This window comes from Orcinus orca, chromosome 19, assembly GCF_937001465.1.
Source record: "Orcinus orca chromosome 19, mOrcOrc1.1, whole genome shotgun sequence".
Lineage (NCBI taxonomy): Eukaryota > Metazoa > Chordata > Mammalia > Artiodactyla > Delphinidae > Orcinus > Orcinus orca.
Window position 1 is genome coordinate 37,824,676 of NC_064577.1, and position 17,794 is coordinate 37,842,469.

A 17,794-nucleotide genomic window follows, 5' to 3' on the forward strand; every position below is an offset into this window, starting at 1 on the left:
CGGCTAACCCAGGCATGCGTGGGGTGGGGGGGGATGGGCAGAGTGCTAGGTGGGGAGAGCTGTTCTCCCACCATCAACCTCACTGCACGCCAAGTCCCTGGTTCTGGGCAAAGGGAGCCGCCTCCAAAGCCCCGGGGTCCAGGCTCTGCCTCACGCTGGCTGTGTTACCTTGTGTGAGTCACTCCCCCTTTCTGGGCCTCAGTCTCCCTCGCTGTAAGGTGAATGGGTTACCCTAGATCAGAGTTTCTCACTTTTTCCCCATCACCCCTCCCCCACACCCCCCCCTGCACTTGTTAAAAATACAGATTCCCAGGTTGTCCTTGGAGAGTTTATCGGATGTTGGGTGCAGCCCTGTATTTGAACAAGCGCGCGGGATGATTCTTATCCCCAGGCAGATCGAGATGGGATGGAGGGTCTCCAAGGTCCCTTCCAGGTTAGATCTTTTAGGCACTGGAATTCTTGGAACTGCCTAGACCAGCCCCTCTCTCCCACGCCCCAGCAGCCTGGGGCCCTTGGACAACTGGGGGCATCTCCCATCTGCCCTTTCCTTTCTGCTCACTCCTTCTTCCCTCTCCATGACTCCCACCTTCCTCAGCACCCGCCAAAGGGGTGGGTGGAGATGTCAGGGAGGAGACAAGGGGGACGGAGGTGGCAGCAACACAGAACGACAGATATGCCCATGCGTCTGCCAAACATCACCGTTATTCACTGCGGCACTGTTTGTCATAAGCAAAGATGAGAATAAAGACTGGTTAACTAAGCTATGGAACATCTGTACAATGTGATATTATGCAAATGTAAAATAGAAGAACAAAGATGCTCTTTACGTACTGATACGGAACAATCGCCAAGACGGACGATTATATGAAAAAAGCAAGGTGTTGAACGAAGTGTATAATAGGCAACGTTTGGGTGAAAAACAAAAAAGAATATATATACATAATTGCTTGCCTATGCAGAGACTGCCTCTGGAAGAACTCTTAAGAAACTGGCAAAATGGTGACCTCTGGTGTGGGAGCCCAGTGGCTGGGACAGGGCTGGGAGCGAGATTATTTTGTTTTCCCATTTGTACCTGTTGAATTTTGTATTGCGTCTAAGCAACGTCTTTCTCAAAAACATTTAAATATTTGAAAGGCTCTTCAAGGGCTTTTTCCAGCTCCATGGCTCCTCCCACCCACATCCCGGATTCGAACGCAGGACCCTGGCTGGACCTGGATGTGTTACTCCAGTGGGTGGGGTGTAAACGGATGAGAACCGGTCCCAGTGAGCTAGGAAGGAGGGAGGGAGGGAGGGAGACTCAACTCACCGCTGTCAGAGCCTGCCCGCTGCCCTCTGGCCTCACCCTCCCTTGAGGATGCCCACTCACGGGCTGGCCTAGTTCTGGCTCCCCAGTTGGCTTCTCTCAGCCTCTGGCTCTCCCATCCGACTGGCTGGTAGCAGGCACAGAGCCGTGCTGGGGGCCCAGGCCCAGCCCTCAACAGGGTAGCTGGCTCAGAGCCTCACCTCCTCGCTAAGGATCTCCTGGCATTCTGAGTAGTTCACGCGGGCGGCCCAGGTGCCATTGGCCAGGCACTCCCGGTAGCCGTTGTCTGGAAAAAGAAGAGAGTCAAAGTGACCCGTGGCTCCTCTCCCAAAGAGTAACTGAGCATCTGTCCATCCATTCGACTGTCCATCTAACCGTCCTTCTGGGCCAGCACAGGAGCCGGCTTGCTGGGGGGCTCTGGGGTGAAGCTGGGGGGCTCTGGGGTGAAGCTGGGGGGAGGGGCTTCCTTACTACCTCCACCTTCCTGCCTCTTTCTGCCCACTGGCCCCCCAACAGAGGTACAGTGGTGACCCCAATGCATGCCCACGGGGCCATGGGTCTGCCCACCCAGGCTGGCACAATCATGCCCGTCCACGGGACTGGCCCACGGGCAGAGGCCTGACCAGCTCACCGGGCCGTTTCCTGCTTCCTTGCAAGCCCTTATGCGGGGCAGATTACACGGTGGGCACCCTTCTGAGAAATCTCCCATTTTGGGGTCTCACATGGTAGCAGTGTCTCACGGGGGTGGGGATCACAGGGCAGCTGTTAGGGAAGGTCCCCAGGGTGGCATTTCCCTACGGCAGGCCTTATGTTGGAGGGTCACGTAGTGGGAGCACCCATGGTGGAGGTCTCTCGGGACAGAAGATGACAGGTGGCAGGAGATGGGAGATGTGCTGGGGCATGTCATGGGAGTGGGTCTCGTGTAGCAATTATTTCGTAATTAGGATCCGCTCCAACTGGCTCCCAGCCTGGCACATGGCACTTGGGAAAAAAAGGCAGGAATGTGGCCCAGGAAGGGGTGGGGGGGTCCAAGCAGTCATCAGCCTGGAAGCCAGAACGTGTCACCTTCTAAGGAGACTGGGAGTTGCTTGTGGTCTGAACTGAGGCCTGGCTTCAGGGCTCTGGGACACCCTCCTTCCTGCCCGCCCCCCGGGGACACCAGGGCCCTGAAACCCAGTAGGGTGGGGTCCAAGGGAGATTCAAATCTGGAGTCTTTTCTTCTTTGCTGGCGGAGGTCACCCTGCTCCACCCTGTACCCCTCTCAGGCTTCGGTAGCTCTAACTATGTTTCCCTGAGTAAATTCTGGTCCTGACACCAGGAAGCACTGGCTGGAAGAGGCTTGAGCCATTTCCACTGGAGCCCCTCGCCTGCTGCAGCCTTTCCATGGCTCACACTGACCTTCACCTCACATCAGCCCCCCAGCAGGGCCGAAGGAGGTTGCGGAAGCTGCTTGAGTCCCAGTCCCAGCAGTGGCAGAGCGCCACGAGAGAGGCAGAACGGGGGCCCCCACTGCGTGAGTGCCATCGGCCAGCTGGCCTCTCAGGACCCTCTCCTAACGTGTAAGAGGAAGGGCTGGACCAGCTGATCCCCAAGAGGCCGTCCAGCCTGGGACCTGCCTCTCTGCTGGCAGCACCACACAGGAGGGAGAGGATAGGGTGGGAGGTGGGTTTGCGGCTGCCTCCCCAGGAGAGGCAGCCCCGGCCTGGCCTCCAGGGCTGCCGGGCTGAGACCTCCTCTCTAACGCTGCCCCTCGGCCCTTCTGCCGAGAGGCTGTTCTCGCACAGCACACCAGTGGGGAACTGAGGCTAAATGGATTTTTAAAGCTCTGCTCAGCTTCCCTGCCAGGGGACCTGAGTCTCGGCAGAGTTGAGCCCTTGGGCAGAGTTGAAGGTGCTGCCGATTCCCTCCTAACTGCTGAATGAGGAAAAAGCTACCAGGGGGCTGAGGGCTCGGTGGCTGGGGTTTCAGGGACGCCTGTGGGGAGGCACGGAAGCAGGGGAAACCAGTGTGTCTGCCACGGACGGAAGGTGCCTGGGACCAGAGGCTGCTCCATAGTGTCTTCAAAGAAAGGGACTTGGGGTCAGAGATCTGGTGCGAAGGGGCATGAGGGCAGGGGTGGGAGCTGCTGCCTTAAGAGAGGCAGTAGACTGTCGTGTTCCGAGCTCTCCACCCAGACAGCCTGGGTTCGAATCCTGCCACCAGCTGCCACTAGCTTTGTGTGTGAACCTGGATGAGTCCCACAACTTCTCAGCTTCCTTATCTGCAAGACAGAAATGGTCCTAACAAGGGTTCCTACCTCAGTGGTTGAGGGGCATTTTTAGCTGACATGTACAGGGTGCTTGGAGCTCTACCTGGCTTGTGGTGTGAGCTGTTATTCTTACCATTATTGTCTTGGAGCTATATTTCTATAACCTTACCTAAGATTCAGAACATGTCGCTTGTCGCTATCACAGGGGGCCCTGGCGGGGATTCCGGGAGGCATCCCCTTGGCCTAAGCTCCCCTTTGAATCCCATAGGTGGGGCAGGAGCCTGGAGTCCTTCCCAGGCCGGGTCATAGAGGGAGCAGGCTTACAGGAGGCGATCCTGCAAGAAAACAGGCCCAACAAGCCGCGAGTCGTTGCCAGGGAGGAGGCGACTTCCTTGTCTTTAATTGCTGAGCTGAGCAGTCCTCCTGGAGAGTCATGGGAAAATGGATATTTTGGGAAATGCTTCCCATTCCTTTGAAGATCAGATGCAGTGGGAAGGAGGCCATTAAGGGGAAGGCCTAGAGGTCCTGGCAGCACCTCGTCGGTAAATGAATTAAAGAGCGCCTAATGATTAGGTACGATTCTGCGTTCCCAGTCGCTACTGATTACATGGGTGTTCCTCGTCATTCTGGCACTGGGGGCACCTGGAAAGGGCAGTCTTCCAGCCCTGCCCCCACGTCAAGTGACCATCACCTCTTCCATCTCCTCTCCTGGGATCACAGAGGGGAGCGCAAGGGAGCCGAGAGAGCACCTCACCCAAACCTCCCACCACCCATCCTGCAGGTGGAGAAACTGAGGCCCGGGGAGAGCCAGTGCAGAGGGTTCCTTAACCAGCGTACAGGTGGAGCTGGGACTAGAACCCAAGACTCCTGGCTTCCACTTATGGCAGGGCTGCCCAATTGAGTTATATGTGCCCAGGCACTAAAGGTTTATTCGGGGCACGTCAAGCCACCTTTGGGGACGAGAGTGGGGGTAGTTCATGGGGAGTGGCCGGGACCGGCTGCAAAGGTAGGCAGGACTGTAGCTAGCGGGTGGACTTCACCATGGGGGCAATGGGGACCCACAGAAGGGCTGACTCCAAGCAAGGGTGTGACAGGGTCAGATGAGAAACTAGGGTTGGAGATTGGGGTACCCTGGACCGGGGCAATGGCATTGGGGATGAAGGGCAGGGAGGGTCAGACATGAGACTCACTTTGGAGGTGGAATTGACAGGACCTGGTGCTCTGGTGAGGGGACTTGGGGGGGGTTCCTCCTGGAAGCGGCCCTCCCGTGCCCCAGCAAGCACCAGCCCTAATGCTGCCTTTCTCCGGGGAGCTCCAGGGCAGGGCACCCAGCCGGGTGAGGGGAACAGCCGGAGGGCTCTGGTTCCCCAGTTCCGGCGCTGCCTCCAAACCTGTGACCTTGGGCATTTTTAGCCTCTTTGCCTGCATTTCCAACTACGCTGGGCCCAAGTTAGAGGCTGGCAGGATACACAAACTCTCCTTTAGGTCCTTCTGCCCTTCCTCCTACTTGCATTCTCCCCACACCTCCTCCAGGCTTTCTTCTCCTCCTGGGGTCCAGGGTGCGGTTGCAGACACACGAAGCTGCATGGTCTGGCTCTTCCAGCCTCCCGCCCAGTCCCAACACCTCCCCAGGGCCCTCCCACCCCTCCTTGGCTGTGGCCTCCAACCCGAACCCCATTAATCCAGCTGGGAAAAAAAAAGAGAGGGGCAGGAGAAGGAACTTGGGAGTTCTGAGCTGGACAGAGTCTTAAGAAGCCACGTCATCGAGCCTTCTCCATCCTCAGAGGAGGGGCCAGAGGGCCATAAGAGAGGAAAATTGTGTTAAAGGTCACGATTGGTGTCTGTGGTCCCCCTCTGTCACCTCTTGGGGGGCTCTGAGCTCAGGCCCACCAGACCCCAAGGGCCCACCCAAGGAACCCCCCACCCTGCCCTCAGACAGCTCAGGGCCCCTGGCCTGCAGCTGTTGCCTCTTGATAAGCAGGGGCTGTGAGGCCTTGACAGGGGAGAGCAAATTAATTCTGAGGGTGACAGGTGGCATAGCAAGAAGCCGCAAAGCCTGGAGGTGGAGGCTCAGGGCCCCAGGGGAGCAGGGTGTTTACACGGGGATCAAGTATCTGAACAAACCCTGCCCGGGGGCAGTCGTCTCCCACCCCCACCCCACCTGTGGGCCTACATGCAAGGACAAGCCCCCTGCCTACAGATCGAAAACTCTGAGTCCCCCCGTCTCGTGGCTGGAGGGCCCTGGATAGAACTGGTATCCTCTCTGAGCAAAGTTAGGGCTTTCTGATGATTTCTGCCCTACCTCATGGCTCATGCCAACGTTAACCCAGTTTGTCAACTGCAGAAGAAAGTGTCAGACAGACCCGGATGCAAATTCCAGCTTCACCTCTTACCAGTTGCTGACCTTGGGCAACTTCCCTAACCTCTCTGAGCCTCGGAGGCCTTAGTTATATAACATAGTCACATGTAGCATCTTCCAGGGTATCGTGAGCATCAGTAGTAATGAGCAGAATACCCAGCAGAGCACAGAGCTGGCCACTGGTCAATGGCGGTTGTACCCATGAATGGCATTATTATTATTGTCATTGTTGTTATTATTTTCCCCACCTCCAACAAGTCCCAAGCTCTCCCCATCCTGTCCCACCTCCCAGGAGATGCTCTGCCCTCCACGGGCTCACTTACTTGTGGTGTTGTAGCGGACACCGTAGAAATAAGCAGGGCAGGGTCGAACCACCAGCTGCCCTGCGGGGCTCTGGGGCCAGCAGGTGCCAATGAGGTCCACGGATGCGTTGCACTGCAGTCCTGGGGGCAGAGACGGCTGGTGAGGCAGAGCAACATCCCCTCTGCAGTGTCCCACCCCCCTCCCCAGTGGGCCACATTCACAAGCCATCTGGGGACAGAACAGGAGCAATGACCCCAGTGCAGAGATGAGCTCCTTTTCTGAAGAGGAGACACCAGGGAAAGGAATCTGAATTTGATGCTATGGCACTAGGGAGACAATGTGGGTTCCAGAGCAGAGGAGGAACAGAGATGGCTGGAGGTGGTGTTAAAAGCTGAGATCCTGGCTGGCATTTAGAGGAAGGCTGGACATGCTCCAGGTCCTCTGCTCTGCAGCCTGAGGACACTTCTCTTGGCCCTTTACTTGGACCGCAGCTCTTAGAATTCACAGCATGGGACTTTCCTGGTGGCGCAGTGGTTAAGAATTCGCCTGCCAATGCAAGGGACATGAGTTCAATCCCTGGTCCGGGAAGATCCCACATGCCGTGAAGCAACTAAGCCCATGCGCCACAACTACTGAGCCTGCAATCTAGAGCCCACGAACCACAACTACTGAGCCTGCATGCCACAACTGCTGAAGCCTGCGTGCCTAGAGCCCGTGCTCCGCAGCAAGAGAAGCCACCACAATGAGAAGCCCACGCACTGAAACAAAGAGTAGCCCCCACTCGCCGCAACTAGAGAAAGCCTGCGTGCAGCAATGAAGACCCAATGCAGCCAAAATAATAATAATAAATAAATAAGAAAAAGAAAAAACCCACATTTAATATTAAAAAAAAAAAAAGAATTCACAGCCTGGAATGGCTCGGAAGAGACCCAGCCAACCCCTGACCCAGTTCCCTCACATGTCTCTAGAACCAAACCACATCTGCTCTGGACCTGCAGGGAGGAACCAGCTAAAGGAAGCTGGCCCACCTTCCAGCTCACCTGATAACCACTTTTACGGAACATTCGTGCTCTGGTCTGTGCTGGGACCTAGGAGAGGACTGACTGAGAAGGGGACCATGGAGAAAAAAGGGAGGGAGACACCACGTGGGGGAGTGGAAAGGAATCCGTAATCTGGAACCCTGGCTTCAGACTGGTCTCTGCTACTCATTTGCTGTGTGACTGTAGGCAAGTCTCTTGCCTTCTCTGAGCCTTAGTTTTTTATTGATAATGAAGTAGTTGGATCTGATCAGAAATTCTTAATCTCAGGCCACTGGAAGCTTTAAGGGTTCATAGAGACTTTGAAATTAAATGAAAAATTTGTTCTATACATGCAGTTGGGAAAGGCACCATGGCTTTCATTAGATTCTCAAAGGGGTCTGTGACTCAGAAAAGGATGTAAACAACTGGACTAGAGAGAGGATGTCAAAATCCCCTTCCAAATGTTTGCCCTTAATTAAGAGCTTTTTGGAGTGGAGCGTGCGTGTGCATGTGTGTGTGTGTGTGTGTGTGTGTGTGTGTTGGAGCAGAGCTGAAGCCACAGGAACACTTCTGGGAAGGTGGGGGGTTTTTGGTCTCCAATGGGTGGGGGCTGGGCTGAGGACAGTCCTGGCATCCCTCCTGATGCTGCGCCTTCTTTCGCTGACTTTCCATGCCCCTCTCAAGGCTGGCACACCAGTCCTGTGGAGACCCAGTGTGTCCATCACGATGGGAGAGGTTAATAACCTGAGACTGGCCATAGAGTGTACAGACAAGCCAGGGAGAGCCACGAGCCAATGAAGGGGTGGCATCTCCAGTCCAGGGCATCAGCAGCTGCTAAGCCCTGGCTGGGGCCCGCCTGCCATCTCCCCCCAGCTGAGCCTGTGCCCAGTCTCTCAGGAAACATCATTGGGTTAGACTGGCATCCCTTACTTGCTGGATGCAGGGCAGTGCTGAGCAACACTTGTACCAAATTCTGGTTTTTCTTTCTAATCAAAGCTATTCATAGGATGTGTGTGCAAATCTGGGCTCAAGGGCCAAAGGCTTCGAGGCTAAGTGGTTTAACTGAAAGAGAAAGAAATCTGGATTGGGGCTTAATGGACATGAGGAGACGGCCAGCTAGGCAGCAGGGGTGGGCCAAGCCCTGGTGCTGTACCACAGTGGAGCCCCCACGAATGACATCACAGAGAGGTGATGGGGGTAAGGGAGTGAGGAAATCAGGTTGAGATTTTAATCTGCCATGGGTCATGCCAGTCGTGCTGAGCCCGGAGGAGGGGAGAAACGGAGGCATGTGGCCGTCAGGAGGGAGGGATAGTATTACGGACCGTGCTCTGCTTCTCCAAAGGCCTTCTTCATGTATTTTGTTTGCTCCTCATTCACCCTGCAATGTCATTATTCCCTTTTTTTTTTTTAATTTACAGATTCATTATTCCCTTTTTACAGATGAGGAAACTGAGGCCCAGGGAAGTAAGTGACTTGCCCAGGGTCGTGAGTCAATGAGTGAAAGAACTAAGACTCATAACCAGGTGTTTGGGACTCTAAATCAGCGTTCTTTCTATGACAGCACATCGCTTGCCAGCGCAGGGAGGAGAACAGCCAAAGAGGCAGCAGGGAGGGCGCAGTACTTACTGAGGGCTGACTGTGTGCCAGGCACCTGCCAGGCACTTACATATACCATGTGACTTCATAACCTTCCTCAGGAGGTTGTTCATTCACTCACTCATTCACACTATCTCCTGAGCTAGGCACTGGGAGATGAAATGGAATGTCACAAGTGGTACCTGGAACTTGCCTAAGGCCCACTCTCAGTGTAGCATCTGCCCTCTCTCCCCTGCCCTGGAGAGTTCCCCAGAGTCCCTTCAGAAAAGAACAGAGGGCAGGGCAGGACTGGGCACCAACTACAGCCAAGACCAGGCCACAGCCGAGGCAGGGACCGGCTGCTGAGCCAATGGCCCTCCTGGTCTCAAGGACCAGGTACCAGCCAATGCCCAGAGGCCTGACCCCAGCCACGGCCAGTCGGGGATATGCAGGTGGGAATGGGCAGGGTAGAGCTTTCTGCCTCTAGTCCGTGGTACAGATTAGGATTCCATACCACCTACTATGGGTCTCACACCATCTGCCAATGTGGGTGCTAATTCTCCCTGTTTTACAGATAGGAAAACTGAGGCCGAGCAAATTGCTTATCGTTAGTCGCGTAGACACTAAGAGGCAGAAGTGGGTTTTGACGCCTGCCCAGGGCTCTTCCCACTGCACCACAGCGGTCCCCAGTCTGGGCAACTGGCCTTCTCAGCATTTGGGTGCACTGGTCTCTGTGTCCTGGGTTCCTCCGGTAGTGCCTCCCTCTCTCCCTTCCTCCCGTCCCTCGACGCTCACAGAAGGCTGCGTGGAGGTGGTGCGGGGGAACGCTGCATCAGACATGACCTTTACATGAAGAGCCCAGAAAATCCTGGAGGGAATGAAAGTCTTGGTGCGAGACGGGAAGAAAGGGAGAGAGAGGCTGCAAGAATGGAGAAGAAAAACTAAATGCAAGCGGCCAGGGGACAACGCTGCCCCTCCCTCCGAAAGAAAAGGCCCCTGCACGCTGGCCTGGGCTCCAGAGACTGGGTGGGTGGGGTCCGAGGGAGAGAAGAGCCAAGCAGGGGTGCGGCCAGAGGCACAGGGCCAATCAGGAGTGGCGACCGGGCTACGACGCGCAAATACAGGCTAGAAAGTTCTAAGCGGAATTGGCCTCTTGGTTTTAGGGAGCAGACGGACAAGAGAGGTAGGGAGGGAAAAGAGGAGGAAAGGAAGGGTGTACAGGATTTGGGGGGCCGGGGGAAACGGCCTTTGTTGAACACTACTCTGTACCAGGCAATGTGAAGGGCACTTGATGAAATTCATGCCACCCAATCAATTCACTCCATCACTCTTTGAGGAGAAGAAAAGCAGGGAGGGGACAAGGGGAGAAGGAGAGAGGGGGAGAGAGAGGAAACAGAAGACAAAAGACACTGAGAATAAAACAGGGAGAAGCAGACAGAAAGCCAGGAGAATAAGGTACAGAGAAAAATAATTTCAGAGGTGCTGTGGGTGGGGAGGGACTGGATTTCCTAGTTGGGAAGGGGAGAAGGAAGGAAAGGAAGTCCTGGTGTCACTCAGCATGGGGGCTATAAGGACCTAGAGGTCAGGGCTGTTGGACTGCGATTCTCCAGGTCCCACTGATACAAATGTGCAGTCTCTCCTGCTCTCCTGGGGGCTATGTTCCCCCTTGGGTAGCATAGTTCTGGGCTGAGAAGCACTTTGGGCCAGAGTAAACCAGCCTTGCAAATAGCCAGGTAGACTTACCAGCCAGCAGCACGAAGCCTGAGTTACTATTAGGACCCAACTCCTCCCCATGCAGACCTGTCACCAGGATCCCCTCCTGCTCAGTGAAGTAATAGGTGGGGAGAAATAAAGACTTTGCTCTTTATTCAACAAGTTTTACTGACCACCTAAAAAATGTTTTAGGAGCTGAGGATACAGTAATGAATAAAATAAATGCCCTGCTGTCAGAAATAGAGACACAGATGTAGAGAACAAACGTACGGACACCAAGGGTGGAAAGCGGGGCGGGGGTGGTGGTGGGATGAATTGGGAGATTGGGATTGACATATATACACTAATATGTCTAAATAGATAACTAATAGGAACCTGCTGTATAAAAAAAAATGCCCTGCTGTCAGTCTACGGGGTTGGGGGTTGGGGTTGTGTGTGCAGACAGACAGACGTACCTGTTACCCAGTGAGAGATGCTATGGAGAAAAAACAAGCAGGGTAAAGAGATAAAGACTGACAGGAGTGCTATTTTAATTTGGTCCTAATACTTAGGCAGAGGCCCAATGGAAGTGAGAGAGGTAACTGTGTGCCTACCTGGGGGAAGAGGGTTCTGGAGGGAAGAGCAGCTACAAAGGCCCTCAGGCAGGTGTGTGCTCAGTGTGTCTGAGGCAGTAACATTCCTGTCGCTTGGTGGCTCACCCCCCTCACTCATGGGGCAGCTAGATCCCTACAGAGTTTCTTCTGGGGCTGGGGTGGGTGCAGCCAAAAGTAACCCGTAAAACTGGTCCTGTATCTTCCTCCTTCCCCACACATGCGCAACGCAGATGCATGGGGGCCGACACTCCAGGTGTTCATGGGAGCACTGTGGTCAGCCCGCCCCAGATCCCTGCGAATGGAGGGAAGAGGAGAGAGGAACAGTAGGAAGGGCTCCCACCTGCCTCTGAAAAACACCTGCTGAGTCAGAGTCCTGGGGGGACTGCTTTAATGAACAGAAAAGAACCCTTTGAGGGTGGTTTCTTCCCCCAAATAGATGATATAGTTCCCTTCCCATCAGGCTCAGGGTCCAAATGTACTCAGCAGATCTTTCCATAGCAGATAACTTCCAAGAAATGTTGGAACCTGGTTCCTGTCCCCAGTTATGTAGGGTCTCCCATCGGGGGCTTCTGAATGAACTAGGGTAGGTGGGCACGTGGCAGCAGCCCTGCAGCTGGGAAGCCCATCCCCCTGTTTGGTTTAAGCCCAGGGGGGAGACTTAGCCAAGGCTGCGCCAAGGGGCCCAAGGGCAGCCTCTGAAACACACATGCCTGCTCATTCCAGGAAGGTGCTGCTGGGATGAATGGGCAGGGGCTCTGCCTGGGTCACCTGGCATAGAGAGGCCAGGCAGACAGTCCTGCTCTTTGCTCAGCCACTTTGTCATTGGACTGTCTTCTCCTTGGCTGGGCAGAAAAGAACCTTTGTAGGGTGTGTGATTCATCAGGACAAGTGGGTGGGAGCCTCCCGTGCTGTGGGTCTATGGGCTCTTCAGTGTTGCACCTAGTACGGTGTCAGGCACATACTAGGTTCTGAGGAATACTGGGAGCTGTGTGTAAACCCAGTATAGGTATGGGAAACTGCAGGGGCGTCTCTGCACCCCTGGAGGACTGACCATAGTGGGCCCTGGGTACTGCGACTTTCCAGGTGACCACATACATGGTGGCGGGAAAGTCCAGAATCAGGCCATTTGATTCAAATCTTGGGGCTGCTGCTTAGTAACCACGTGTACCTGAGCAAATTACGTAACGTCTCTGAGCTGTACGCTTCTCTTCTGTAAGATGATGATAAAAATAATTCCTGGGCTTCCCTGGTGGCGCAGTGGTTGAGAGTCCGCCTGCCGATGCAGGGGACACGGGTTCGTGCCCCAGTCCGGGAAGATCCCACATGCTGCGGAGCGGCTGGGCTCGTGAGCCATGGCCGCTGAGCCTGTGCGTCCGGAGCCTGTGCTCCACAACGGGAGAGGCCACAACAGTGAGAGGCCTGCGTACCGCAAAAATAAAATAAAATAAAATTCCTAACAGTATTGTTTGATGACTGAATGAGATTAAAGCACTTAGAATGGTGTCTAACATACAATAGGCACTAAGTAAACATTAGTTGTTATTATTAGTTATTACATTAATTATTATAATCATTCATGACCTTCAGACAGGAGATGACCCTGGGTCCTTGTCAGTGCTATGATTCCATTTATCTCTGATGTCATGGGTCAATAATTCTATTACTTTCTGGCATCGTCATATTCATGCCATGATTTTATGAGTTGTCAGGTCTGTGATCTGCCACAGGATGGAGCCTCAGCCCTGGGGACCCACCTTCTCCCTGCTCCTGGCATGTGAGAGGCCCCCCAAAGGCCCCAGCTCAGTGCCAGCCACCCCGGCCAGACGCCCATCCATCTGTCTCAGTCCCTCCACCCCACCCTCACCATCTGTCCCTACCAGTGCCCATCAGTCTGGGTAGGTCTTAGCATTGGAGACAAACAGCCCATTTTCAGAGGCTGCTGTGGAGGGTGATGGATTGCGTGCCCTGAAGCCAGGCAGGCTGGGCTGGGCTGGGGGTAGGGGCACAGAGTACAAGTCATCGGGAAATGAACGACATTCATCACGGCCTGCTGCCTCCAAGGACAGGTGACACCTTCGTGGGCTCAGGGATGTCACTGCGCAGGAGCACAATAAGCGAGTCAGTGGAGACTGACCTGGCCGCCGTGCAAGGGGCTGGGATCGGGGGTAGCTTCTTCTCAGGCCAGGCCTCTGAGCAGGTCTCTGCCCTCCCGGTCTTTCTCCAGACTCTTGCTCAAGAACTTTCTGTTCCTCATGGCCCAGCTTAGCCAACTTTGCAGGCAGATGCTCTGGGCTCCCAGGACCTCCCCAGGCTTACTGCTCTCCCCTCCCAACCCCTCCCCTGTTCTTCCACCAAACCCACCTGCTAGTCCTCAGTCAACTCTAGCTTCGGCTCAGAGCATTGGCTCTTCTCTGCCAGTCCCTGCTCAGAGTCTCTCAGAGACTCACCTTGAAGCCTCTTCCTTCAGGAAGGCTTCCTGGATTCACACCACCCCGATCTAACCTCCCTGCCACCTCCATTGTAGTGAGCACTTCATGGCAAGTGCCTGCCCCTCGTCGCAGCTACACAGTAAGCACTTTAAAAGCCTGCTCTTACCAACAATAATAAATAATACTCAGTAGTGGTATGCACTCTACAGTTTGTGAAATATTGCCATTAAACATAGTGCATTTAATCATAACAGATCCTTGAGGCAGGTGTCAGCCCTACTCTATAACTGCAAAGTGAGGCTCAAGGGAGTCAAAGGCGCACTCATCCCTGTGGCTGTCGGTGGGGGGCCCTAGGGCACACAGGACAAGACTGAGCGCCACTATGAGCATGGGAACCCAGTCGGTGCTCCAGCTCTGGTGCTCATTCTCTCGCCCCCCAACCCCCACCCTACTGAGGGAACAGCAGGCCAGGGGGCAGCTGCCTGGAGCTGTGGAAGCCTCCTCTCCCCGCAGGCCCAGGTTCAGAAACTCCCTGCTTCCCTGCTAGCACGTGGTGGCCATTTCTCCAACAGCGCGGGCCTTGCGCCTCATAGCACGTGTGTCTATGCACTTGACTCCCGTACCGGACTGTGAGCTCCTCTTTGTTCTCCCAGGGAACATGGGGCCCGGTGCACAGTAGGTGCTCAGTTAATGAGTTGGATTGAATCAAGGAGAGAGACCTGCAGAGGAAAATGAATCACCAAAGAACAAGCCTCTCAAAGACCCTCAGGTGCACCTCTCCACCTTCGCTGGGCAGCAGCATCCCCAGGACCCTGGGTAAAGGGACCAGGATGAGGGTTCAAGGACCACACCCCAAATTAGAAAAGGCATCGCCTTAGGAGCCCAAAAACCGAATTCTCCCACGCCTCAGTTTCTTCATCTGTACAAATATCTCATCTTAAACTCTTGTGAGGATGAAATAAGATTATTATACAAAAGTACTTTGTGAATGGTGAAGTTATACAAGTATTAGTAATATTTGCAGTTAAGCAGTATTTTCTATCGAGGAGGGGTAGAGCACGGTGATAAAGAACGTATCTGGGAGCCAGGCTTCCTGGGCTCAAATCAGCTCCAGCACTTACTAGTTCTGCTCTGTGCCTCAGTTTCCTTATGTGTAAAAGGAGGATAACAGCACCTGCCTCAGGAGGTCGTAAAAACCGGGTGAATATACAGATGGTCGCCGACTTACGATGGTTCGACTTTAATGATTTTTCGACTGTACGATGGCTTGACAGCAATATGCATTCTGTACAAACCACACTTCAGATTTTGAATTTTGACCTTTTCCCAGGCTAGTAATATGTGGTACAATCCTCTCTCGTGATGCTGGCAGCGGCAGCTGCAGCAACTCCCAGTCAGCCACGCGATCATGGGAGTAAACAGCTGACACACTGACAACCACTCTGTACCCAGACGACCATTCCGTTTTTCACTTTCAGTACACTATTCAATAAATTACAAGAGATGTTCAACACTGTTATAAAATAGGCTTTGTGTTAGATGATTTTGCCCGACTGTAGCTAATGTAAGCGTTCTGAGCATTTCAAAGTAGGCTAGTCTATGCTATGCTGATCGGTAGGTTAGGTGTATTCAATGAATTTTTGACTTACGATATTTTCAATTTACGATAAGTTTATCTGGACGTAACTCCATTGTAAGTCAAGGAAGAGCTGTATCTCAAATACCTCGGACGGTGCCCCACACAGAGCGCCCTACATATTATGCTTCAGGCATTTTTAGCAGCAGCAACAGCAGGTTTTCTTCCTCACTGATGCCTGAGTCAGCCCAGCCCTCCGCTCTGTTGGTTCTCACGGCTGCAAGGGCTGGGGCGACTTCCCCTGTGGTCCACCCCAAAGCAGGGAGGATAGCTACTTGGCACGCTTGCCCCGAGCCCCTCTGTGCTCCTGGCTGATGCTGTCACCTAGTCGCAGCTCTCTCTCCCACCACACTTACACCCACCTTCAGGACCCCGCTCGACACAGCACTCTGTGGATAGACGATGGATTGCTTGGAGCCCCAGAGGGGAAATCTCTCTGCTGTTTCTGCCCCAGGGCATGGCTCTGTGTGCAGGCTCTGGGAGCCCTGGGGGTGGGGGGGTGGGGACCTGGAATCTTGCAGGAGGCAGATGGGGGTGCTTACCAGAGATGTTGCCGGCCAGGGATAGGCTCTCGCAGTGCTGGTCCTGGAGGGAGGCGGAGATGGAGTGCAGCCCCAGGAGGAGAAGGGCCTGTGGGCACAGGGAGGTGAGGGACGCAGTTAGACTGTGTCATGAGCTGTCTGGCCTGGAGCTTCCTGCTGCCCCTCTTGCCCCCTTCATACACGTCTCATTCCAGACACACACCCCTCCCCCACCGGCCCAGCCTCCCTTCCCCCCTCCTCCGTGTCCTCTCTGCCTACGAGGTCTGGGGCTGCCCTTCTCTCTGAGGGGCCTGAAAGGGAGGCAGGTGACAGCAGGAGCCCAGGCTCCCAGGACAGAGGGGAACTTTCTCCCTGAGGGCTGGGGGCCTCCAGAGAGGCTCTGCCTGAGCAAGCCACCTCCATCCTCACGGGGTCTCAAGGGTGGCACAGGCGTGTCCCGACACACCCACACCCACACCCTCCCACCTGCCCCCCCCCGAGCACCCCCCCACCCGCATGGGCTCACAGAAGACCCCCATTAGTGAGCCTCCCTCCCTCCCCAGCTGCAGGAGCTCAGGCCCTGTGGTTTAATGAGCTGCCTCCCGGGCCCTCATCCCCACCCAGCTAATTAATGGTCACTACAGATCGTGCCTCACCATTTCCCAAGTCATTTTATATCCACGACGGTACTTCATTCTCTGTGGGGCTGGCTGTCCCTGATGAGGAAGCTGAGGCCCAGAGAGGTGAAGGGATAAATGTGTCTGGAAAGATGCCTGCCCTAATCCAGGGAGAATCTTTGCCTCTTACCCTCCCTGGGGACTCTGTGTCACTCTGATTCCAAAATTTCAGCCCACCTGGGGAGAGTAGCATGGGTCTCACACCTAGAGGGCTGCCCACTTCTTCAACTAACACCCGCACATAATCATTGTGTCCCCTCCCTTAAGGTCAACACCTTCCCTGTGGATTTAGAGTCAAAAGAGACCTGGCATCCAGCCCCAGTTTCACTGTGTTGCCATGGGCAGGTTACTTGACCTCTCTGTGCCTCGATTTCCTCACCTGTAAAGATGGGTGTAATAGCCACCCCACCACCACTCCGCCAGGCTTACAGGACGCAGTGTAGGTAGAAGTCCTCTGTGAGCAGCACAGCTTGACCCAAGATGGGAGGGATTTTGTTTTGTTCATTGCATTCTAATTTGCTGAATATATTAACGAGTTACATTGTGTTTCAGGTCTACAAGAGGCACTCAAAAGGTCATGCTGATTGATTTGAACTTGGTGACTCTTATTTAGTCAGGGGTTGGTGGCAAGGTATTGTTTCCCTTGGGATTTGATTTGTGAAGGGCTAAGGAGCGTGTGGGGGGTTGGGGTAGTGGAGGATTGTAACCGGCCCCCCCTCCAGTTGTCAGGACATGAGAGCCCAAGGACCAGCAGAGCCCTGTCTCCCTGACCTCATGGGAGGCTGCTCTCCGCATCACCACCCCTGTTCCTCTGCTCTTCCTCCCTGGGGTCCCCTCCCCGGGACCATCTCCTCTCCTCCCCACTGTCCCCCAACCTGCCATGGTGTCTCAGCACCAGCCCATTTCCAAACAGTTCTGCAAAATCCACTGCAGAGCTTCAGACAGGGACACTTCGATCTGGAAGCAGCCTCAGCCATTTCACAGGGGAAAATGAGCTCCTGAGAGGAGTAGCGACTTGTCCGAGTCCCACGTGAGCAAGTTTCTAATTTAGAGTAGAGCCAGGGTGGTGGCCAACACGAGCAGCACACATTCGCAGCCCTCATTTGCAGACCTCAACCGCAGGGCCAGGACTAGGGTGAGGAGACCAAGGCATTCACCTCCAGTGCAAAATTTAAGGGGGGGGGCACCAGAAAACTTAGTAGTCAAGATACATAATATTTTAATGCAATATTTTTTTAAACTCTAAATTCATGCAAAAAAATTCCATGATGAACAACATATCAAAAGCTTTTTTTAAAAAGCCAGGATCACTAACAGTGCTGGGCCATACTGGAGCCTCGGGTAGAAGGAAAAATCAGTGATAATATTAAAATATGATTTATCCTGATACTGCACTTTGGGGCAGCTCTTTCAATTCC

The 17,794-nt window shown here is 54.2% G+C and overlaps 1 protein-coding gene across 7 annotated transcripts in view; it reads right to left on the minus strand.

Moving 5' to 3' along the window:
• The window catches only part of CRHR1 (corticotropin releasing hormone receptor 1), a 51,812-nt gene that overhangs the window by 12,419 nt on the left and 21,599 nt on the right, over positions 1 to 17,794 (minus strand). For 4 of the 7 annotated variants that reach the window (XM_033438991.2, XM_033438989.2, XM_004275686.4 and 1 more), the window contains exons 2-4: positions 15,721 to 15,808; positions 6,234 to 6,353; positions 1,504 to 1,589 (exon numbers count right to left, since the gene is read on the minus strand). In XM_033438991.2, the coding sequence (XP_033294882.1) occupies positions 1,504 to 1,589; positions 6,234 to 6,353; positions 15,721 to 15,808 (294 nt within the window). Of the gene's footprint in view, positions 1 to 1,503; positions 1,590 to 3,720; positions 3,975 to 6,233; positions 7,317 to 15,720; positions 15,809 to 17,794 lie in introns of those variants that run through there. The other 3 variants (XM_049701434.1, XM_033438992.2, XM_049701433.1) reach the window with 3 other exon arrangements.